At 39.6% G+C, this 24,827-nt stretch overlaps 1 protein-coding gene across 1 annotated transcript in view; it reads right to left on the reverse strand.

Annotated features, from left to right (window-relative positions):
• LOC308083154 (CUB and sushi domain-containing protein 3-like) overlaps positions 1-24,827 on the reverse strand; it is a gene marked incomplete at its 5' end in the record, with an annotated part of 383,054 nt that overhangs the window by 244,068 nt on the left and 114,159 nt on the right. Inside the window, 3 exons of the mRNA XM_080425319.1 lie at positions 12,815-13,002; positions 18,667-18,805; positions 19,306-19,500. Of these exons, the coding sequence (XP_080281445.1) occupies positions 12,815-13,002; positions 18,667-18,805; positions 19,306-19,500 (522 nt within the window). The remainder of the gene's footprint in view (positions 1-12,814; positions 13,003-18,666; positions 18,806-19,305; positions 19,501-24,827) is intronic.

Raw genomic sequence — 24,827 nt, forward strand, 5'->3', positions numbered from 1 at the left:
AACAATATTTTCCTTTCTTGCTTTTGCCCCATGAATCAGCAACAGCCAGGCAGCACGCCCGCCTCCTCCTTCCACCGCAGTGATGCAAGCTGTGCTGAAATGCCCCCATTTTTCCCGGTGATTTCCACGACTGATCTTTGGATGTCATCCAACCAGGACTGCTTGTTCTTTTTCTGATGCACTCGTGCGAGCCATGCACTGACAACAGTGGTGTAAGCAGTTATCGGGGCATCTGTGGATTGGCCATCCCTGGCTGTCGTAATGAAAAGGAAACAGAGCTGTTGGGGAGCCTTTCTATGCCAAGATGACATACTACTGTATAAGATAAGTTAGTCCTGTGGTTTGTGAGATTGTACTAATCTAAAGTCATATTCAGTACTTCATACTCAGTCCACTCACTCACTCTCTCTCTCACTCACTCACTCGCCTCTCATTCCAACAGTCCAATCGTGCTCTCTTTGAAGTTCGAAAAATTTAACATCACCTAGACTATCTGTCTCTACATTGGTCTCTAGGGTGTCATTAAAACATTTAGAAGAAAAGTAGCTATTGGAATAAGAAAAAGATAGAGGGGGAGCACCTGAACAGTGATCAGTCCAGGGGCTGTATATTAGCGTGGTCTCAGTCACACAAATCATTTCTTATAAGCCAATTAAATTCTATTTGAAATTATATGAGGCAGTTGGCCATCAGTTAAGATTTCCTTCATTGTGGTGCAGCAGTCCAAAAACACATTGTAACTCCAGCTCCAGTCCAGTAACTAGCAAGCGTTGAGGGAGTAGTTTTATGTGATTGAGCCAGTCAAAGGCTTTCAGACTTGTCAGCAAACAGTATCCTGTCCATTGTGGGTTGTCAGTCTGGCATCAGTGGCTGTGAGCCTATAGCATGGATGGTTGTTCACCTGTGTTGTTTTACTGCTAAGCCTTGGTAGATAAGCTTATTGGCTTTCGCACTCATTTCACACTTCACATTCACTTGATGTTTTTGTAATTGTATTGTTAGAAAAATAGGCCTTCAGTGAGCACGGTTGGTTCTGTCCTGGAAGGCCTTTTGTGGGAGGTCGCCGGGTCGCCTCCCTCCTCCAGCCCAATCTATGTGTCAAAGTGTCCTTGAGCAAGACACTTAACTCCTAACTGCTCCCCGGGTGTTTCATTAATGACAGCCACTGCTCCTAATACATGTAGTTAGGATGGATAAAGAGGACACATTCTGCTATTTGCAAATGTACTGTAACAAATATCCAACAACAACTAAAGGGGACACAATTATTATTAATTATGTCAAAAACATTACCATGGTGATTTTTTTTTTAAATAAATATTTTAAAAAAGAGATATGCAATCAAACTACAGTAGTTAAATTGTTTTGGCACATATTATTGGATTATGACTTGATGTACTTGATGTACCATGTATCTTTTACATGCAAAGAAATGATGAAACAAAGTGCTTCTCTACCGCAGTTCATTTATAATATAATTCACGATAGCACTGCTTTGTAACACCAGATTTACAAATTAACTGGGCTGGATTTGTCCTGAAGTCTTTCAGCAATAAGATAATATGTGGTAAATTGCAATGGAAGATACTAATAAGATCTTACTGTTATTGCTTTTCAGTATACTCATCAACATAAGATGAATGCACTTGAGAGTAAAACAAAATGAGACACAGGCACTAGCGGTCTGCTTTAAGTCAATAATACAGATCTAATAATGGTTATGAATAACAACTGAGTGGCAGCCTCACTTTTTTTTTGTTGAATATTACTGCTATAAAAAAGTGTGTAGGGATGGCTATTTTAGGCCTGATTACATTCAGATAATCCAGATCATTATACCCCATCCGTCTACAGCATCTGTCATACTGTACAGTATATTCAGACAGCATGCTTCACATCAGGACGTAAAATCATATATTCTTCATGTCAGCATTGCTTCAGTCAATTGCTTGATGCTCGTTTCAACCAGGCATTGACGGACATGCCTGTCCTATTTCTGATGCATGTGACGCACTGGCAATAAAGGTAGTGACCGAATATTCCACAATGTATGCCGGACAACAAAGCTTGTTAAACGTGCAGACACATATTACTGTAGTTCCCAACGGCAAAGAAACGTACTGTAGCTTCTTAAAGGTCAGACAAATTCCATCGGCAAGTGGGACACACAAATATTCTGTCCACCTCATCCTCCACACAAAATTCAAGAGACTTTGCATTAGAGGCAACCACTTAGAGTAGACTTCTAGTTGATTAGTACCACTGTCCAAGAGAGAATGCACTTTTTTTTTACACACTGCTCAGCTACAATAATCAACTACAATATAACTTCCACAAGCTGGCATTTCCTGGTTTTAGATAGATAACGGTGCAGGTTCATGTGTGGGTGATGAGAAGAAATTATTTACTGCATTTATCACAACATGCTGAGCTCTGCAAATATAATCTCACTGCAAAGAGCTTTGATTTGATATATTTCTAATTCCTTTAGAATGAGTATTTGGATATTTAAAAGAAAGATGCAGAATATCCAAAGCTTGACATTTTTTATTTGAGAAGCCCTAAAAAAAAATTAAATAGATAATCTTGTGTATGTGATGTCATAAACCACTACACTTCACATAATCTGAAGGAGACAAGGCATAGAAGAGTCTAATAATGCTGTGGCAACCATGTAGCTATTAATAGTAAGTTACTATGTGCACAGTTTGTGAATGAAGCTGCATAAGTCACAATGTGGTGTTCAGTAGATAACGTGCACTATACAGGATAAAGCAGGATGGCATCATCCCCACACTGTGGGCATGTTGACTAGTGCAGGGGATCCCAAACTTTACCATACCAAGGACCCCTGAATAGCCATATCTTGCTTCAGCCACCCTATCCTATCCTATATTCAAATTGGCGGACGGGTGGACGGGCAGGCGGACCTCTGATGTCACGCTCATGTCACTACGTCGTCACGCTCATGTCACCATGACTCAGCCATAACCATATAAGGAGTTCCCAATGCAGCAACGCCAATATATGGAGTGTGTTGTCTAACCTCAATGGGCACAAAAGGGGGCATGCCCATATATGGGCATTACTGATGACATCAGTAGATGGAATAAAATAGGGCTGGCCGGAACAATGGTATCCTAAACATTATCGGAATATTATTGTGCATATGTAACCAGAATGGAAATGCTCATTATGGTATCCTGAACATTATTGGAATATTAATGTGAATACATAATCAGGAGGGAAATGCTCATGTGAAGTATGATGTTTAATGACAATTGACTGCTCACCTCTCTCTTCCTCTCTCCCTTTCCCTCAGAATGTGCACAGATTCTGTCTACCTCTCTCCCTCTCACACAGCCCCCCATCCCTCTTTTCCCTCAGGTGGAACAAACAAACAACACACACACACACACACACACACACACACACACACACACACACACACACACACACACACACACACACACACACACACACACACACACACACACACACACACACACACACACACACACACACACACACACACACACACACACACACACACACACACACAATGTAGGCTATAATAAATAGAGTCCATCTACCATTCACTATCCAAACTCACCCGCACAAAAGAAAGAAAAAAAATAAGAGTTCAGGACGGACCAAGGACAGTGGTCCTTGGAAGAACATCTGATGCCAGAACATCTGAAGCTCTTGTTACAATGTTTCTTTTACCAATGTCATTGACGGCTGATGTTTACTGTACATACATACTACTATGGAGTTACATTTGTGTCTTTATTAACCAAACAAAAGAAAAACATTTGAGAGAGAAAAAATATAAACAGAGCAAAGAATAGTTTTGAAAGAAAACAAATTAAAACAGCAAGCAAAAAATAATAATTTGTAAGCAAAGGAAATTATATAAACAGAACAAAAAATATTTTTAATTAAAACAAATTAAAAACGCAATCAAAAAAATATATTTGCAAGCAAAAAAATATAAGATTTGAAAGAAAATAAAAAATAATTGAGAACAAAACTTTAAAAATTCAAGAGTAAAAAAATAAGGAAAAACGGTTTAAACTACATAAAACAAAATACTTAGTAAAATGTTTGGGTAATAAAATGTGTTGTGCTAAATAAAATGTTTTTAATGTTTTTTTTCCTCATTTGAGAATGAAAGTTGTTTTTTCTGATTGCAAAATGCCTTCTCTCTCAAAACCTATGTCTTTGGTCTCGATTTTTTTTTTCTCTCTCTTGGATTTGTTTGTGTGAGGGGTTAAAGTTCAGAAGGCGGGTCCTACGCTGATAGATGTAAGACACCTCTCCATTGGTCACTTGGAGTCTGAGTGACAGCTCCCCCTTCCTTATGTAGCTTGTTGAATGCAGGGATGGAGGTGTGTTACGGCCAGCATGGTTTTTTGATTATTATTATTATTAGCAGTTTGCAAAAAAAAAAAAAAACATGAAAGTATAATGCAAGGTCAGCTAAGAGTATTTAAAACCTAAGAAAGATGACTTGTTTCCATTGGGGTCCTTTGTACTCAATTCATAGAGACATTTAATGACAGACAGATATACACTACTATGCAAAACATCATAAAAACAAAAACAAAAAAAATATGTACAGTAAACAGTTTGAGTAAACAGATTGATGGAATACTTTATTAACAGTAGGATACAGAGGTACAATTGTACAATGATTGTTATAAGGATAACACAAAAAGGCTTGTTTCCATTGTGGTCCTCTGGGACTGAGGTCAGAGCTCCATTCCAGCTCTGGACGCTACACTATTCGTTACAATATTGAGCATTTTAGGCTATTAGCAATTCAGATGATTCCCTAATGTTAGGTTTCTGTTCTACTACAGTTTGTGATCTGTATTTAAAATTGTTGTATTGTTGTTACTGTTATAGTAGGCCAGTGGTTCCCAAACTTGGGATCGGGACCCTCAGAGGGGGTCCCCAGATTAGCTTAATGGGCAACATTGTTTTCTCTCTCAACAGTAAACAAACCAACCTATACAGTATAAGTGTATACAGGGTAACACATTTCTAAAGTGACAATTTAATGACTTTTAAGACCTTTTTAAGGCATTGTGCGCTTGTAGTTCGGCTATTTTCACAATATTTATCTGTGGAACCGAGTCAAACTAAATCTAATGCCTGGGTCAGGGTGGGTGGTCCCCACTTCAAGTATGATTATTTTGGGGGGTCCCCAGTTCAAATATGATTATTTTAGGGATTCACAGCCTCGGAACCCTTTGAAATTATAAAATAAAGCTACATTATTTTATGTTATATTCGTTATTCTAATTAAGGCAAGGCTGAAGTGACTGGTCTATTGGCCAGGCCCATTCCAGATAGACTGCTTTGGAAACGTTTCGTCTGATAGTGTGCTTCAGGCTGTGAATCCCTAAAATAATCATATTTGAACTGGGGACCCCCCAAAATAATCATACTTGAACTGGGGACCACCCACCCTGACAAGCACTTGAAATTGTAGACATTAGATTTAGTTTGACTCGGTTCCACAGATAAATATTGTGAAAATAGCCGAACTACAAGCGCACAATGCCTTAAAAAGGTCTTAAAAGTCATTAAATTGTCACTTTAGAAATGTGTTACCCTGTATACACTTATACTGTATAGGTTGGTTTGTTTATTGTTGAGAGAGAAACCAATGTTGCCCATTAAGCTAATCTGGGGACCCCCTCTGAGGGTCCCGATCCCAAGTTTGGGAACCACTGGCCTACTATAACAGTAACAACAATACAACAATTTTAAATACAGATCACAAACTGTAGTAGAACAGAAACCTAACATTAGGGAATCATCTGAATTGCTAATAGCCTAAAATGCTCAATATTGTAACGAATAGTGTAGCGTCCAGAGCTGGAATGGAGCTCTGACCTCAGTCCCAGAGGACCACAATGGAAACGAGCCTTTTTGTGTTATCCTTATAACAATCATTGTACAATTGTACCTCTGTATCCTACTGTTAATAAAGTATTCCATCAATCTGTTTACTCAAACTGTTTACTGTACATATTTTTTTTGTTTTTGTTTTTTATGATGTTTTGCATAGTAGTGTATATCTGTCTGTCATTAAATGTCTCTATGAATTGAGTACAAAGGACCCCAATGGAAACAAGTCATCTTTCTTGGGTTTTAAATACTCTTAGCTGACCTTGCATTATACTTTCATGTTTTTTAGTTTTTTTTTTGCAAACTGCTAATAATTCAATCAATCAAAAAACCATGCTGGCCGTAACACACCTCCATCCCTGCATTCAACAAGCTACATAAGGAAGGGGGAGCTGTCACTCAGATTCCAAGTGACCAATGGAGAGGTGTCTTACATCTATCAGCGTAGGACCCGCCTTCTGAACTTTAACCCCTCACACAAACAAATCCAAGAGAGAGAAAAAAAAATCGAGACCAAAGACATTTTGGTTTTGAGAGAGAAGGCATTTTGCAATCAGAAAAAACAACTTTCATTCGCAAATGAGGAAAAAAAACATTAAAAACATTTTATTTCCCAAACATTTTACTAAGTATTTTGTTTTATGTAGTTTAAACAGTTTTTCCTTATTTCTTTACTCTTGAATTTTAAAAGTTTTGTTCTCAATTATTTTTTATTTTCTTTCAAATCTTATATTTTTTTGCTTGCAAATATATTTTTTTGATTGCGTTTTTAATTTGTTTTAATTAAAAATATTTTTTTGTTCTGTTTATATAATTTCCTTTGCTTACAAATTATTATTTTTTGCTTGCTGTTTTAATTTGTTTTCATTCAAAACTATTCTTTGCTCTGTTTATATTTTTTCTCTCTCAAATGTTTTTCTTTTGTTTGGTTAATAAAGACACAAATGTAACTCCATATACTACCAAGTAAAGTCACCGAGTTCAAGCGACTTGGTGTGCAAAGGCCTGAACACCACACCTCATCACAGTGCACACAGTGCAACAATACAATAAACATTTCCACAGTGTGAAAAACCACAAAAGAATCTCGATGTATTGTAAAAAGTCTGCTAGCACTAAAGCAGTGTATTGGGAGAGGAGGCGAGGTGAAATTTGTTCCAAGACCTGATTGATTCCGAGATTTTTTGGGGCAGTCATTAAAAAAAAAAAATAACCCGGACACAATTGGACCTGTGAGAGGAAAATAGCCGCCCGACAAGCTCATAATGTTAAAGTTGAAGTTGTGAGCTTGTCGGCTTCCCAAATCTTAAAGGAGAATACCGGACAAATTAAGTGTTGTCTTTGATGTCTCGTTACTCACCTATCGACGTGAAAAGTGGCGTTCTTTTTTTCCATAGATTCCCCTGTCGTCATTTTTTAAACCCCCTCCGTTGTCATAATGGGAGCGCGTGGGTTAGGGAGATTCGTCTATTATAACCAATGCAAAGTTGTTTTTTTCTCTACTGCTAGTCATTGTGGAGTCTCATGATAGTCAAACATGCGCTGAAATTTCCTGCTAGGCCACCGTTAATGGCGAACGATTTAACACTGGATGCTTGTTTCTTTCCAGAACCTGGCAACTCGTGTTGCCAGGTTCTGGAAACAAGCAAACGAATCTCCCTAACCCACGCGCTCCCATTATGACAACGGAGGGGGTTTAAAAAATGACGACAGGGGAATCTATGGAAAAAAAGAACGCCACTTTTCACGTCGATAGGTGAGTAACGAGACATCAAAGACAACACTTAAAGGGATACTTCACTTTCGGCGGGGGGAAACATTTAAAAAATATATTAAAAATAAATGAAAAAAGTAATGGAAAATTCATGGCCCCCTCACGCATTAGAGTGTCCTACTAATGTGTGAGGGGGCCTTTATTTTGCCATAACTTCTTTCATTTTTTTTAAATATATATTTTTAATGTTTATTTTATGTGAAAGTGAAGTATCCCTTTAATTTGTCCGGTATTCTCCTTTAACAATGCCCTCACAGACAAAATGATCCCTAAAAATGTCAAACAATTGATGACAGATAATCTGTCATCACATCTGTCAAAAGTATCCTTTTGACCAGGCCTTTGCACACCAAGTCGCTTGAACTCCGTGACTGTACTTGGTAGTATGTACAGTATGTACAGTAGACATTCAGCTGTCAATGACATTGGTAAAAGAAACATTGTAACAAGAGCATCAGATGTTCTTGCAAGGCCCACTGTCCTTGGTCCTGAACTCTTATTTTCTTCTTTCTCTACCCATAGCGAGTTGTGTGGGTGAGTTTGGATAATGAATGTTAGATGGACTCTATTTATTATAGCCTACATTGTGTATGTGTGTGTGTTTGTTCGACCTGAGGGAAAAGAGGGATGTGGGGAGGTGTGTGAGAGAGAGAGACAGAATCTGAGGGCCGTTTCTCACTGGATCCGTTTTCATTGAAAACGTTTCCCAATTCGAATGCTGGCCTCAGTGGCCTGCATTCACATTGGGCATAGATCCTATCGCACCACAGAACACATGCATATACACCCCCGATCCTACAGGTGGCGGCATGCACATAGTGTTTCCCCTGTGGACACAGACGTCATCAACTATGCGACAATGTTTGTGCTGGTCTCGCACAAATATGCGTTTAAATATGTTGAAAGCAAGGGGGCGGAGTTGCGGTGAGAACTGAATAACACTACTCATCATGAAAACATCATGCATGTGCAATATAAAATATTAATATTATCCAGTGATATGAAAACATTAGCTAATGTTTTTATATCACTGGATAATATTAATATTTTATTTCAAGGTGCCTTGACAAAATTAAAACACCATTACATTATTATGAATAGTATTAACCACATGAACCCCAGCATGGGGGGAACATAAGCCAAAAATAGCCAATCTACAAGCTCACAACGCGCGACGCGTTGTGAGCTTGTAGATCTGCTATTTTTGACAGAGAGATTTGGTGTTGACAGATAAAAGCGTCCAAGAAAAGTAGGTCCGTTTTTACTGAGAATAGAGGGTTTAAGTAGGCTACATAATAATAAAACAATAACTTTATTTATATAGCACTTTTCAAAACATGAGTTACAAAGTGCTGCTGAACAACCTATTTTACCTTATTTTATGCTACAATTGGAGAAAAGGTCAAATAAAAGATACACGTTTTTTTTTAAGCATAAGGGAATAGCCTACCATAGTTAACAAGTAAGTTAATTCTGACAAGCAATAAAGAAAACACATTTAAACAAACTAAAATGAGACCAAAATAACTTTGGTCTCGTTGCCCACATCAACAAACAAACAAATACAGACATACATGTGAATTACATCAATAATTATGAATGACAGATTCATATGGTAGAAGAGTGCAATTTATGACAATAAAGCACAGAGATGTTTCGTTTTTGTAGCCCACGTTTGTGTGTGAAACTGTAGAATTAATAAAAAGAAACTTCTCATTTATTTTGGATAGTAATTATTCTGCTATTCTTCATTATGCTCATTATAATATTATATTATATCTTATCTTCATATAACTGGTCCTCATAATGCTCATTATAATGTATTTTGGATAGTAATTTAATGTATTATTCTGCTATTCTTTATTATGCTCACATAAGCTATTTAGAAGGGATAAACTAAACTGTGCATTCAGGAGAAATTGCATCATGAGTGAAACGGCTATAGTCCTTGGGAAACTATAAACCTACGTAGGCCTACATCTAAATGAGTTACCATATTTACTTACAAATTTAAAATTACAAAGCCTTATAAGCTATATATTTCTGGGATGCATAGTAGCTGAAACTCCACAAGATACCCACAAGATATACTATATGCGCTGCTCGCGCACCTGAAATGCGCGATGGAGACCCGCCAATGTTTCATGACTGATAGACATTAAAGCCCTTCACAGCTAATAGAGAATTTTAAATTTTAAGATTCGGTTCAGAATTGAATGAGTAAAATTGTTAGAAAGGCTCCCATAATATAAGTTGATTATTATTTCAATTGTTATGTTCCACCTTAAGAGTAATATGCACCAGCCCACCTTAACACACTCTAATGTGTGAGGGGGCCGTGATTTTGCCATAACTTCTTTCATTTTTTTTAAATATATATTTTTAATGTTTATTTTATTTGAAAGTGGAGTATCCCTTTAAGTGCGCAATGCATTCTGGGGCGTTTTCATTCATTCAGTAGCACCAGCTAGAAGAGCAGTGTTTTTGTTGGCTGTTTTTGTCGAGTTTATATACCGTCACCTATTCCAAATAGCGGGCCACTTCCGTCTAACGGTACGCTTGCTTTCACATTGCAGCTACCGTACCCGAAAACGCATGATTCGGATCCGAGACTGCCTCCCGAGGTGGTTTCGGGAACGGAACGGTTATCCGTTTCGCGGGTCGATTCGCTACATTCACACTAGCCAAGCGGTCTGGAATGCGCATCCGGGACCTGAGTGTGAAAGCGCCCTGAGAGAATCTGTGCATATTCCGAGGGAAAGGGAGGAAGGGAGAGAGATGAGCAGTCAATTGTCTGTCAAAAGTATCCTTTTGACAGATATGTACAACTCTATGGTCATGTGTATGCTTTTTTGTCAAATATCAATAAAAACTAAATCAATCAATCAATTGAACGGAATATCTAAATATGAATTGATGAGAAAGTCAATATTGTGCATTGAAGATTAGGTAATAGCAATTTATTTCATGTCCCTGTGTGTTTCAATTTATTTAAAAAAGTAACCTAAAAGTGTCAGCTTTTTAAAAAAATGTCCTCATATTTCAGCCTTTTAATATTTAATCCCAAAATGTTGCCATTTTGTTTATTCATATTTAGACTATTAGCCTGTCAGAAATTGCAGAAGTAAATATGATGGTGTTTTTTTGGAACACATTGTAATGGTAGATCTTGGCTTACACATTGGAATAAAAAGTGCTCATGGACTCGAAAAGGTTGGTTACCACTGCACTTAAGGGTTCAGTGAACTCCCTGAGCCCACTCAAACTGTGCCTATGGATGTGCATCGATTGGTCTACTTTTGAGGGGACATAGTTACCGTACACAGAAACATGAATAAACGCTGTATAGGAAAACTGTTCTGGACAGCTTGTCCCCTGCCATGCCATAAAAAGAGAAGCTCTAACTGGGTCAGGTACTGTAGAGCAGCGGTTCTCAGAATGGAGTCTGGGGATGCCCAGGGGTCCTTGAGGGGGTTCCAGGCGTTCCCCAGCTAAATGATTGATAGCTAGGAAACAAATAAGACCCTTACAGGTCTGTAACTCTGAGAGTGTACAAAAATCGAACCTTACGGGTCCATTTGGTTCCATTTGTACACTCTCAGGAATTATAGAGGTCCGTGGCTTAATGCATACCAAAACTGGGGGTCCTTGAAATTAATAAGTTGGAGAACCACTGCGAGAGCTATTCTCAGATTTTCCCTGCCAGTCTGCACATTTGAAACCAACTTTCTGCCTCTTGCTTCTCTAACCTTCGGGTTACTGCTACCCACAGCAATAAGAAGTGATTCAAGGTGCATAGAACATGGCCTAGGCACGGGGAATACTGACAAGAGATTTTGAGCAGTCCATGTTTCAGCAAAGGACCTACAGAGGGCATTTGTTATTATCAGGACACTGGATCGATTGCATCAATGTGTGCCTTTCCCTGAAAACTTGACCGGATCCAACCCTTTGTTGACAGAATTCAACTATTCATTGGGTCTCTTTTAGGGCCAGTGTTATTTCATTCTAAAAGGGCTTCCTCTGGAAAGTACTGAATCAGTTGTTTTTTTGTCCGATTTTTCTCCATTCAGCTGTTTTCATAAGCCTCCTTGGCACTAGGTGTATTCAACAGCCGACAGTCATTAGGGTGATTATGTGTTAAGGTTGCCGTTTTTGTTTCCCTCTGAAACCATCTTGTAACTTTGTACACAATGGAGGACACTAATACTGTAACAGAGGGGTTTAACTACTGTTGAAACTGCAACAATTGTGAAGCCTACTTGTAGCCTACTGTAAAATTTTATGTTGGAATGTTTAACTCTCTTCCAACAGTATATTGAAGCCAATGCCAATGTGCAAAGTCATGAAGTAATATAAATGAACCCTATGGTCAGCCAACTTCATGCTAGAATTGCTTATATTGAAAAAAATACATGTATGTCTGTGGTGTAAATCTAGAGTTGTTAAAAAAAACTAACAGCTGTGAGCTTAAATTAATTTAGTTTAACCCTGGGAACCCAGGCACTTAAAATCATTAGATTAGTTGTAATAATACTACCTGTTCTCATGACCATGTCACCCACCAGAAACAAGACCCCAATGTCCTTCTCTATATGTTACTAGAAGAAGATATCATTTGTAATATCCCGTGTTTCATTAACAGACTACTATGCCACTTCTGACCAGGTTTACTGGCTGTCCCACGGTCAAGACTAACAACTAAAGATGATTGAGTCCTTGCAAGAGGGGCTCCTAAAGTGTTGAACTCCCTCCCCTTGGACACTGCTGACTCCTAAAAAGCAGCTAAACCATCTGTTTAGACTGGACTTTGTTTAGTTCTGTGCATGTTCTTACAGTATGTCCTGTTGTTTTAATAGTCTTTAGCATACTGTTCTGTAAAGGTCCTATACAAATACATTTGTATAGGATACAGTATCTGCTGTGTAAATAGAACAGCTCCAAAGAACAATGGAAGTGAGAAAGACTGGCTTTACATGAAAAGTTAAGAAACCTAAAAATAGCATTATAGAATAACGTAAACACGTTTTGCATTAACAAGACATTAATAGAGTTTAATACATGTGTAACTAGCATTATCAACACCTGTTGTACAGGTTGTAGTGCAGGTGCTCTGACCTTCATAATAGATTTTGAAGCCACTGTTGGATCGGCTGTTGTCAGTGGTGAAGAGCAGGTACAGGAAGTTACTGCTGCTAAACAGGAACTGTGGCACCTGGGTTCCGTTGAATGAGCCAATCAGAGGAGAGAGCAGGTTGGGGCCATCATGCACCTCCAGGAAGTCATAACTGAGCTCCGTCTGAAACCTGACGTATAATGAAGGAAGGGAGAGGGGATGAAAGAGGGAGGGACAGAGAGAAAGAAAGAGTGAGGGAGAGGGAGAGAGCTGTAGAGCACATTATTTGTGTCCAAATTCAATATCTTTTAGAAAACGTTTCCATCAGTCCTGTGGGTGAGTGATGATGTTGAGCACAGAGAAGACTCAGCACTCAGAGCTCGGAAGTGCCCGTCAATAACGAGTAACAAAGAACCTTAAGACGTTGTTAATGAGGGGAAAAAAATATATACTGTATATATATTTCTCTGTTATCAATGCAAACAAATGAACACATCGCCTCTAGTATATGTCACTATAAACTACTACACTGTACCTAGGCTCTGCACAATGACAGAGAACCTCAGCACATTCAGACTATACTGTAGCTTGAGGGAAAATACATTCACAACCAAAGCAGTTTTGTCTTTTTACAAGATTGCAGATCACAGAGAGACGCGCGTTTGCGTGTGCTCCAAACAAATTAAGAGAACAAACTAAGATAAACGGAGACAAACAAATCGAAATGACATAAGTGTTATCAAATTGAAGAGTATTAAATATGAGTGACGGAGGTGATAAGATATCGCTCAGAAGTGCTAAAAAAGACACGGCTCTAAACGATATGTCGGTCATGGAAGAGCTGAAGAAACTAAATGAGAAAATGGACGAGACACGCTGCTCGCTGGAGAAGACATTTAAAGACAAAATTGAACAAATGGGTTCCTCTCTGGAGAAACAACTTGATGGTAAAATCAACAGTCTGCGTGACTCGATGGTTACACTGGTAAAGCAGAACCAAGACAACATGAGAGCAGAACTGCAAAAAAAACAAAGCGAGATTCAAGCCAATGTGGATATGGAAATCGGGCACGTAATTGCGAGAATCGACCAGGTGGAAGCCAACTTTAACAAGAAAGTTAAACGTGCAGAATTCGACCCCGATGTTTCCATCGTTATCTCGGGCCTGCTGTTTGAAGATGGTGAGGATCTTATGCAGAGAATGAACGCGCTGCTGGCTGAGGGGCTGCGGTGCGACCCGGTACCGGTGATTGTTGCCGTGGAACGGCTGGTACCGAGAGGACGGGGCCCGGGGCTGATTAAGATGGAACTGAACACAACTGGAGATAAAGTGGCAGTGCTGAGACAAAAAAGGGAGCTTAAGGACAACACGACATTTGGCAAGGTCTATATTAGATCAGCCAAATCACACACTGAACGTCTGATCGATCTCAACTTCAGAACTATCCTTGAAGAGATGCCATCGGGAAAGGACTTCTTCGTCACCGGGAATGGCCGAGTAATGAGACGGGACACTGAACGTGGACGTGAACCTGACCGCTCCGGAGTTGGCAGGGTCGTGACGTCAGAGAAAAAAGGAGAGAAGTGAGCCGCGTCTACAACCACACAGATTGATGCCAAAAATCTCTCTTTAATCCACTGGAATGTAAACGGATGGACAGACAAGAACCGTGAGTTAAGAACTGTGATTTTAAATCACCTACGACCAGACATAATCTCATTAAATGAAACTCATCTAACGGGAGAGGCTTCTATTGACTTGGATGGGTATGTCTGGTATGGGAATAATAGAGAAAAGCATGTTAAGGCACCAAGGGGTTCAGGGGGGGTTGGTATTTGTGTTAAATGTGACTTATTAAGTTCATATAAAATTAAAGTGATCAGTAAAGAGGTGGATGGAATTCTTGGTTTACATTTTATTAGCTTGAGTTCACAATATTGTTTTGTTGTTTTTTCATGCTACCTTCCCCCTGAGACATCCCCATGGGGAAGAGATGCATCCGGTTTTTTTGGTCATTTACTGAGTCACATGTATTTATATTCCGATGTGGATGCCATTTATGTTTGTGGTGATGTAAATGGTAGAACTGGTAACCTAGAGGACTATGTGAGGGAAATTGATGATGTGCCAATGAGAGTTGTTCTAGATGAGGGGGTAAATAAACACGGAGAATCATTGATAGAATTTCTTAAAGACTCCAAAATGTGTATTGTAAATGGCAGAATATGTCCACTAAATGACAACTACACCTCAGTATCTATAAAAGGAAAAGCAGTTGTAGATTATATAGCAACTCCTTATGAGTGTTTGAAAACATGTACATTGTTCAAAGTGATAACTTCTAATCAAATGGTAGAATTAACTGGTTGCATGCATCTCATTGGAGAACGTAGTAAAGTGCCTGACCATTCCCTGTTAGTAATGGATTTTACAGTAGGTTATGGAACTAAGATAGATGTAGATTTAGCGAGGGAAAGTGACCAACAACTTAAACCTTATAAAAGAAGTGTAAGCAGAAAACTACCAAATGATTTTTTGTGTTCTAATATGAGATGCAAAGCATTGATAGACCTGGTGGATAGACAGCAGGCTTGTTTTACTACACAGGAGATGTTAGATAGTTGGTATGGTGATCTATGTAAATTAGTCCATGATGAAATGGGAAAATACTCCCAGGACAAGCCATATACAACTAAAACAAAGAGAATTAAGCAAAGCAAACCATACTGGAATAAAGAGTTGCAGGATCTGTGGTACTCTATGCATAGTGCAGAACGATTGTTTTTAAGATGTAAAGGAGCTATAGGGGACAGGCAGAAACTGTTAGATAATTTCAGACAATGTCAGCATGCATTTGATAAGAGATACCGTTTCTTTAAACGGAGATACCAAAGAGGTCAGCTATTGTATCTGGAAGAAATCCAATCATCAAGCCCTCAGCACTTCTGGAGTGAAATTAATAAGTTAGGACCAAGACGTAAAAAATTAATTCCAATGGAAGTATGGGGAGAAGGGGGAAATCTGATAAGAGAGACTTCACAAGTGTTGTCTAAATGGGAAAAAGATTTTGCCACTCTATTTGAAAATGATGCAATAGGCTTTGATGATGATTTCTTTCAGGAAATGTGTCGATTAAAAAACAACTGGGAAAAAGAAATGCAAGAAGCAACATTTCAAAGTAATGGGGACCTTAATAGGGAGATTTCTATGGGGGAAGTGCTAAAGGTTATTGACAAAGCTAAAATAGGAAAAGCTACAGGTATAGAAGACCTACCAAATGAAATTCTAAAATCACCTAAGCTTGCCCAAATTTTGTTTAATTTGTTTTACAATTGTTTTGAACACAGTAGAATACCATCAATATGGTCTAAGTCCATCATAAGCCCCATACCAAAATCACAGAAAAATGATCCTAGAGTTCCCCTTAATTATAGGGGAATTAGTTTGATGAGCACAGTTTATAAATTGTATTCATCTTTACTTAATGAGAGATTGATGGAATTTTTAGAGAAAGAACAGCTTCTGGTAGAGGAGCAGAATGGCTTTCGTAAATCCAGGGCTTGTATTGACCACATTTATACAGTATGTGCCATAGTAAGAAATAGACTGAAGGTAAACAAATCAACATACGCGTGCTTTATTGACTTCCAAAAAGCCTTTGATTTTGTCAATAGAGACCTTCTTGCCTATAGATTGATTAAGACTGGTGTAGATGGAAAGTTTTATCAGGCAATTAGCTCACTTTATAGTGCACCACAAGCATGTGTAAAGGTAAATGATGCTTGTACCAACTGGTTTCCCACACCATCAGGAGTGAAACAGGGGGACGCTTTGTCCCCTACCTTGTTCGCTGTATTTATTAATGATTTAGCTAATCAAATCAAACCACTAAATTGTGGAGTCAAATATGGAAGTGAATATGTCAGCATTTTAATGTATGCTGACGACATTATCTTAATAGCAGAGACAGAAGTTGACTTACAAAGAATGCTAACATGTGCAAGTAACTGGTGTAAAAAATGGAGACTTTTGATAAATGAAAAGAAAACTGAAATCATGCATTTTAAAAACCCTGCCATGCGCACAAGTGACTTCCAATTCCAATTTGGGGGATCAAAGTTGAATTATACAAAGTTCTATAAATATCTGGGCTTTTATTTGGATGAGCATATGCATTTTATAAAAGGAACCACTTTATTGACAGAATCAGCAAATAGAGCACTAGGAGGAGTCATAGCTAAAACAAAGATCCTGAGGGATATGGGTTTCTCTACCTACTCCAAACTATACCAGGCTTGTGTGTGTCCAGTGTTGGATTACGTAGCAGGAGTGTGGGGATTTAAACAATATCCTAAAAGTGAGGCTGTCCACAATAGAGCTATGCGGTACTTCTTGGGAGTACACAAATTTACGCCAACCCTGGCCATCATGGGAGATATGGGGTGGGAACCCAATGAGGTACGGTGGAGTGAGCACATGGTACGTTTGTGGAATAGAATACTGGGGCTGAACACCAATAGAATTGTAAGAAAGGTCTTCGAGTGGGACATTTTGATCAAGGGCGCATGGGCTACGGACATGTATGACATTCTTTTGAGATCAGGGTATGAAGACCATTTTTATAATAAAGAAAAAGTAGAGACTATGGTAATAAAAGAAACTATTTTTCAACAAATAAAGGACAGATGGGCTCTGGATATATGGTGTAAACCAAAGCTCCGTACTTATTGTGACATAAAACATGTCTATTGTACAGAAAATTATGTATTGTATCATTTGTCAAAAAAGAAACGAAGCCTATGTGCTCAAATCAGGGCTGGCATACTTGGTCTTCATATTGAGACGGGTAGATATGTAGGCACGGTTGAGGAGGATAGATTATGTGGTTTGTGTGATCTTAATGAAATTGAAAATGAAATGCATTTTGTTTTGTATTGTCCATTCTACAACTCTATCAGGCAGAGACTTTTTAATAAGGTAGATCCTAAATATGAACTTGTGTGGTTGGAGGATTCAGAGAAGCTGAAATGTCTCTTTCAACATGATATTTTTTCATTTGCTTCATTTCTTGACAAGGCCTGGTCAATGAGGAGGAGGGCCATTTATATGTAAAATGGGATTTTCTTTTTTTTGTTCTTATTTTGTTCATATAAGTACTATACGCATGTTTTATTTAAGTGGTATGTTATAAGGAAGGACGTAATATGAACAGGAAGGACTGTTAATGGACTGTTAATGTCTTGTTTTCTTTTGTGTAATGTGTCATATAATCCCATATGGGATGGGCCAAAATGGTGGCATGACACGAAAATAAAAATTTCATTCATTCATTCATTCATTCATTCATTCACAGCAGCGAGGTTGCAAGGATAATAAAAATTTGATGGTTTGCCTTTTTTATATGAAGATATAATAAATGCCTTGAAACATGACAATTTTTTTCTCGTTATTACAGTTATTGCATAAGGGACAGAATAAAATTACTTTCAGCATTTTCTGTTTCAAATCTTTTTTATTGTGAAGCACAGTTATAAAGCAGACACTAAGCTGCATTCCATGTCCTTTTCACCCAGTTGAACAGCCACCCTTTTTAAGAGAAAGGTTGTTGTTGCATATACTGTAGAGAGAGAGAGGGTGTGTGTGTGTGTGTGTGTGTGTGTGTGTGTGTGTGTGTGTGTGTGTGTGTGTGTGTGTGTGTGTGTGTGTGTGTGTGTGTGTGTGTGTGTGTGTGTGTGTGTGTGTGTGTGTGTGTGTGTGTATGCGTGTGTGCATGCATGCATGCACTCGCGTGCATGTGTACGCGTGTGTATTTTCCTCTCCATGGATGAGTCACTGTAGCAGTGTCATACAGACCTGTCAAAGCTGATCTTGACGGAACGTCCCGCCTCGGCTTCAATGACCCACTCACAGCTCAAGGAGTCTTTGTAGTAACCCGGCCACCCTGGGGACAGGATGACACCGGAGGGCCCGGAGTAGTGGCCCCCACAGGGAGCTGCAGGGGCAAAGGTGTAGGAGCAGAAAATGGAGGAATGGAGGGGATAAAGGAGGATAAAGGTGAAAGCGTGGGGGAGGAGTTGAAGGGGAAGTTGAATTGGGAGGGAAGAGAGCATGGATGGTGGAGTGATGGTAGAGTGAGAAGATAGATGCAAGGAGAAAAGAGGAAGAAAGGCAAAAGGAATGGAGAAGGTTGGGTTGAAGGAAGTTAAAGAATGAGTGAGGCAGAAAGAGGAATGTAAGTTTGAAGCAGGAGGTGAGTGAAAGTGAAGATAACAGAGAGGAACAAGAATGGATATAGTATGACGGGATTGGGTGAATAACAGAGGGATGGTTGGCATATGATGGAAGAGAGGATGGAAGGTTGGGGGGAGGATTAGAAAAAAAGAGAGGAAGGTAGAGTAGTTCCGTCCGTCCCTCCCTTCCCCTGTCTGCCACTTAGCAGTCTGTTCATTCATTGGCCCATCAGACAATGTATTCATTATTCAAGACCAGTACCTTCACACTTGGGTATAAGTCCGCTCCACATCACCTTGCCCTCTTCCAACTGGCATGTGATGGTGTCAGCCCCCTGTGTCTTAATGAAGCCTTCCTCGCATACCACAGAGATGGAGCTTCCCAGCTGAAAGCTGTCCCCAAAGCGCCGTGCATTCAATGGGACACCAGGGTCAGGGCACTCGTTGTGCCCGAATGCTTGTAATGAGAAGAAAGAGAACAAGATCTAGTGAATAAATCGGTCACTTTTTTGTGAATAACTAAATGGGGTCTTATCAGCAGGGAAAATGGATATACTTAGAAAAGGAAGAAATAACCCTCCACCAGCTCCTCTAAGACACCAGTTACCAACTTATGCCACTTCTTTCATTCTGCACACATCTGTTGGCATACTAAATAAACAATCTATACAGTTAGACATCAGGCTTTTAATTAAAATGAAGAATGTAACAAAAAAAAGTCAGTTTGAAGTTCAGGAGAATTAGAGGTGCTGGTGTCATCTTATCTGCAGAAAAGGTAAACTGTTCTGCACGCAATGTAAGCAAAAAATGTTCCAGACACTAACCTGAAGTACATTATAATATCAGCTATTTTAATTGTATCAGTTAACAGTTGAATATTTCAAGTCTAAAAGATTGTCTAATGGTTTCACAAGGACATTTACAGTGCTGCTTACTGATTTACTGCTTATTGCTTCATAAGTTTGTAAGGCCGATTTTATCAGGCTTGGTATTTGAGCCGGCCAAAGGGGGCTGGAGGTGATGTTTTCACCCCTGTCTGTGTATCCAGAGATAATCTTGCAATCAACAAGAAGGACCAGCACAAAAATCGTTATGCACACTGCCAGTAGGCCAAGGAAGTCAATTTCCTGAATTCCTTGGTTCATGACGCAGTTCCCCATATAGGCCATGCCCATTTCCGCTTAAATACTGTAGCTTTTCCACCATGTTGAATTTTCTTTAAAACATGTTTGTTTCTCCAACCTGTTTTGACCAAAACTCACACAAATTGCTACACATGATCTATATGGACTCAAGTAATACAAATGTATCATACAGATTTTCGATATTCCATACCAATTGGCTAAAACTGGCTTTTAAAATGTGTGGGAAGGGCCTATTAAAAAATTGGCCAAAAGCATTGAATTTGAGGTCCAATACACCCCAAATTTGAGTCATATATTGAAGGGGCTCTAAACAACGTGTCAAATGCGATTTCACTTCAATAGGGGGGCGCCACAAATGTGGCAAGCTTTTGTGTGCAAGGTTTCACCAAATTAGGTACATCTCGGAATCAAGTGACTATGAGCTAGACTACAGAGACAAAGATTAATGTGTAATACAGTGTAAGTATTATTATTGGGATCTGCCTCCTGGCACTTGATCATGCTGTATAGAACAACATTATGAAACATTGTTAAATGCAAAAGTTATGCCATCCAGTGCTGCTTCGACAAACAGTTCCATTTTTTCTGACAATCAGAATTAAACAGTTTATATTGCGTACAGGAGCAATTATGTTAGATTATACGTATGCATGGGAGCAGATACAGTATAAAACATCCCACTGGTCTCATTTTGTACATTCATTAGAGCCATCTCCAGCATTCTCCTCCCCAGTGAATACACTCATTTTCACCTAGGAATGTCCACAGATAATCAGTCTTGTGTTTATTATTGAGAAACACGTTATGTCTCCAACTAGCTCTGGCGACCACAAACGGTGGTTGAAATTGTATGACTCGAGTTGGTCCCGCGTCGGTAAGATCCGGCGGCGCATTAGCCTTTATTTCATTTGACAATATGCATCAGTTGCTGCATCAGTGTCTGAGTATTATTATTGGGGTGTGCCTTCTGGTAGTTGATCAAGCTGTGTAGAAGGACAATGCAAAATCTATAATTTCTGCCATCCAGTTAGCGGCTATGACAGAATAATTTATTCCGCCACTCTTTGAGCTCTGTTATTCAAACAATGCCACTATCTTAGACCAACAGCTCTAAACCAAAAAAAAATACAGATGGTGCAATGCTGCACATCATCCCTGTAATTTAATAACATTAACATCCTGTCAGGTAGATCTTTTTTTGAAACCTCACTGTGAGACAATGTAGGCAATAATACGATACTATAGTCAGCTTAGATGAAATTTCACAAGCAACACAGCAGCCTTGAATGCAACACATAATATACTCAATTAACAACACAAACAAAATCAATTGATAATCCAATTCTGACAATTCAGGCCATTTGTATACAGTATGCTAAAAGGAAACCCACTAGAGGCGACTCCCATCAGGATAGAAATATATAATCATAGGATAGAGGTGATCACTCAGAATAACTTTGTATAGATTTGCAATGACCCTTCCCTCCCTTAAAGAGACAAGTGGACCCAAACCATGCCAGGAACCCCCCCCCCACACACACACATAACAGAGCCACCAGACCCCCTCACTATTAGGGGTCAAGCATTCAGGCCTGTACTGCTCTCTTGGTGTACATCACACATGCCCTCACCCACTTGTGGAGAATGGTTAGAGATGACTCATCTGACCATTATCACTTTTTTCAACATCTCTGTAGACAATTGTTTTTTGCGCTACTGAACTCTGAAATGCATCACCTGAGGAAGAGTTGCTCTCATGAGAATCACCCACTTGTGGAGAATATGTTGAAAAAGTACTCATCTGATGACTCATCTGACCATTATGTTTTGAGAATGAGCACGTACTGGAACTATAAAAGTTCCCATCTGTCGATTGGTCATTAGGTCACTGTAGCACACCGAGTGCTACTGTGGGTTCTGGCCGACCCAATTGTTCAGAGACCGTTTTGTAATTAAAGCTTCTGCGCTTTATTGACTACGGTGCTCCGAATCTATAATAGGCCAGCCTTGCTGGGTCTGCTGCTTGCCATGTGTTTAAATCAAAGTCCTTCATAACTTTGCACCGTTGAGCCAGCTCTTTCTCTGCTGGCATTCTCTTTAGCATTGTGTGTGTATAGATAGATCCTTTATAGATGTCACAGAGAAAATTCAGTCGCCAAAGCACTGCACCCAGGTACAGCACACTACTAATAGAGCTCAACAGTCAGTGGCTGTCCACTTTTAGAACGGCAGTGATTCCGGAAGAGAATTTGTTCACCCCAGACGTTTCCAAAAATCCTTATATGAAGAGTTTTAAGCCTAGAATCAAGCCAACCAGCGTCCTGATAAACCATGACCATAAAACATTTGATCTTGTTAATTAAAATCAAATAGGAAAACGCTAAAAAAGGGTGCAACACTGTGTACATATCCTACTATAAATGTGCCACCGTCTGTGCGTGTGTCTCTGTAGTTCACGTATCTCGAGAAACGTCCAACGGACCGACTTCAAACTCGGTGTGCGTGCGTCACAGGCAACCCGAGGGAGTCGAGTCAGTTAGGTAGGCGCGGTTGTCCAGAATCGCAGATCCAACCGATACGCCCATATATAGTCATGTGGAGATCCGGTTGTCCAGAACCGCCGATATGCCCACATATGGGCATACTGATGACATAAGGGATCTCCATTATACAGTATGGGCAGAAAATATAGGCATGGTATCACATAGTCCCTGAATGACAAATTGCCAATAGTCAATGCCCATGTGCAATTTCAGATTGATTGGTGAACCTACAGAGGAGAGAAATGGATGAGGACAGAATGATGGACCGACATGCAAACAGAGTTTTCTTCATTTTATAGTATGATAGGATAGTAGGATAAATGACCTCGCCATGTCCCCATTTATATCAAATTGATCACGGCATTAGTTCAGGCAGGCCACTTATTCAAGCTCCTATCTCTGTATGACATATTATAGTCAGTTGATGGCTCAGCTGAGCAACTAAACACATCAGCTGACTGACAGCTGATGGGGGGGGGGCATTGCATGACCCATGCTTTATCCTGAAGGATAAAAAGGGGGGGCTTCTGCATAGAACCATATCTTCAAACATAAATGTATTGCATTGTTCAAGCTGCTAATGAATGTTAACTAATCCAGTCCACACCAATGCAACTCCTTGCAACATGCAAGTACTTGCAACTACTTGCCACCATTATCCCCAATTGCAGTTGCGACTAGTTGCATTGGTGCGGTCTGGCCTTTAGTCTCGACTGTCTTCAAAAACACATTTCCGCGTGTGTGAAAGTGTGAAACCAAAAGTCAATTTTGTGGCAAGAGTTTGCAGAAGGCAACCAACCCCCGTCCCTGTCCCCCGTGTCCCTGTCCCCCGTCCTTCCGCCCATGCTACCCCATACAGAAATGGTTTGTTGAGATGGCCTTCACAGAGCTCTGACCTTAACCCTATCAAACACCTTGGGATGAATTCGGAACGCCAAATGTGAGCCAGGCCTAATCGCCCAGCATCAGTGTCGGAGCTCATTAGCTCTTGTGGATAAAGGGAGGCTAATTACGGGCACTGATATGGAGTTAGTCCCCCCCCCCTTGCTACTATAACATTCTCTACAATTCTGAGATGGCTTTTCACTACTTGGAACATTGCTGGTGCAATTTGTTATCCTTCAGCCAAGACCATTAATGAGGTCAGACACTGATGTTGGGAGATTAGGCCTGGCTCGCATTCAGTGCTCAAATTAATCCCAAAGGTGTATGATAGGGTTAAGGTCAAAGCTTTGCGAAGGCCAGTAAAGTTCTCCCTCAGTCATCTCAATAAAATATTTCATTCATGGGGGTGTGTTGTGGTGGGCAAACAGCCTTCTGCAAAGATCAAAGGGCGGGCATGAGTTCAACATTTTAAACATGTTGCACAAAATCATAACTTATTTTCATCTATTTTCAACCTAGCAACCCTATTTTGGGCACGTCCTTAAATGTCAAAGAATAGTCCAAAATGTAATATAAAAAATAATAATAATCAAAAAGTGTAAAACAAAAAGCAAAAATAGCAGATCTACAAGCTCACAAGATAACTATCTAGTGTGTGTGTGTGTGTGTGTGTGTGTGTGTGTGTGTGTGTGTGTGTGTGTGTGTGTGTGTGTGTGTGTGTGTGTGTGTGTGTGTGTGTGTGTGTGTGTGTGTGTGTGTGTGTGTGTGTTGTGTGTGTGTGTGTGTGTGTGCACACACGCATTGTGTAGTGGTCTCAGCATATCAGATGTAAGAAGGGGGGCTCCATGGAAAAAAGGTTAGGAACCACTGGTCTAGAATGTCATGGTAGCTGTAGCATTAATATGTCCATTCACTGGAACAAAGGTCACTAATTAGAAAGACTAATTAGAAAGGGTGTTCACTGACCTTTGGTCATATAGTGTATTATATTAAACAGCAACCTAAAATAACATAAGCACATAAGTAACATGGGCAACCTAACAATCCCTACCCTGATCTCATCCATACTTAATGAAGATACAGTAGGCCTACATAATGTAAAACGGAGGCTCATGCGGTAGTTTTAAGCTGAACAAGTTTAAACAGCCTGCTATGCGTGAGATTCGATCTGGTGAGCGGGGATGAAAACATATTACAGCCGTGGCCATTAA

This window comes from Gymnoscopelus braueri, assembly GCF_963280865.1.
Source record: "Gymnoscopelus braueri genome assembly, chromosome: 4".
Classification (NCBI taxonomy): Eukaryota; Metazoa; Chordata; class Actinopteri; order Myctophiformes; family Myctophidae; genus Gymnoscopelus; species Gymnoscopelus braueri.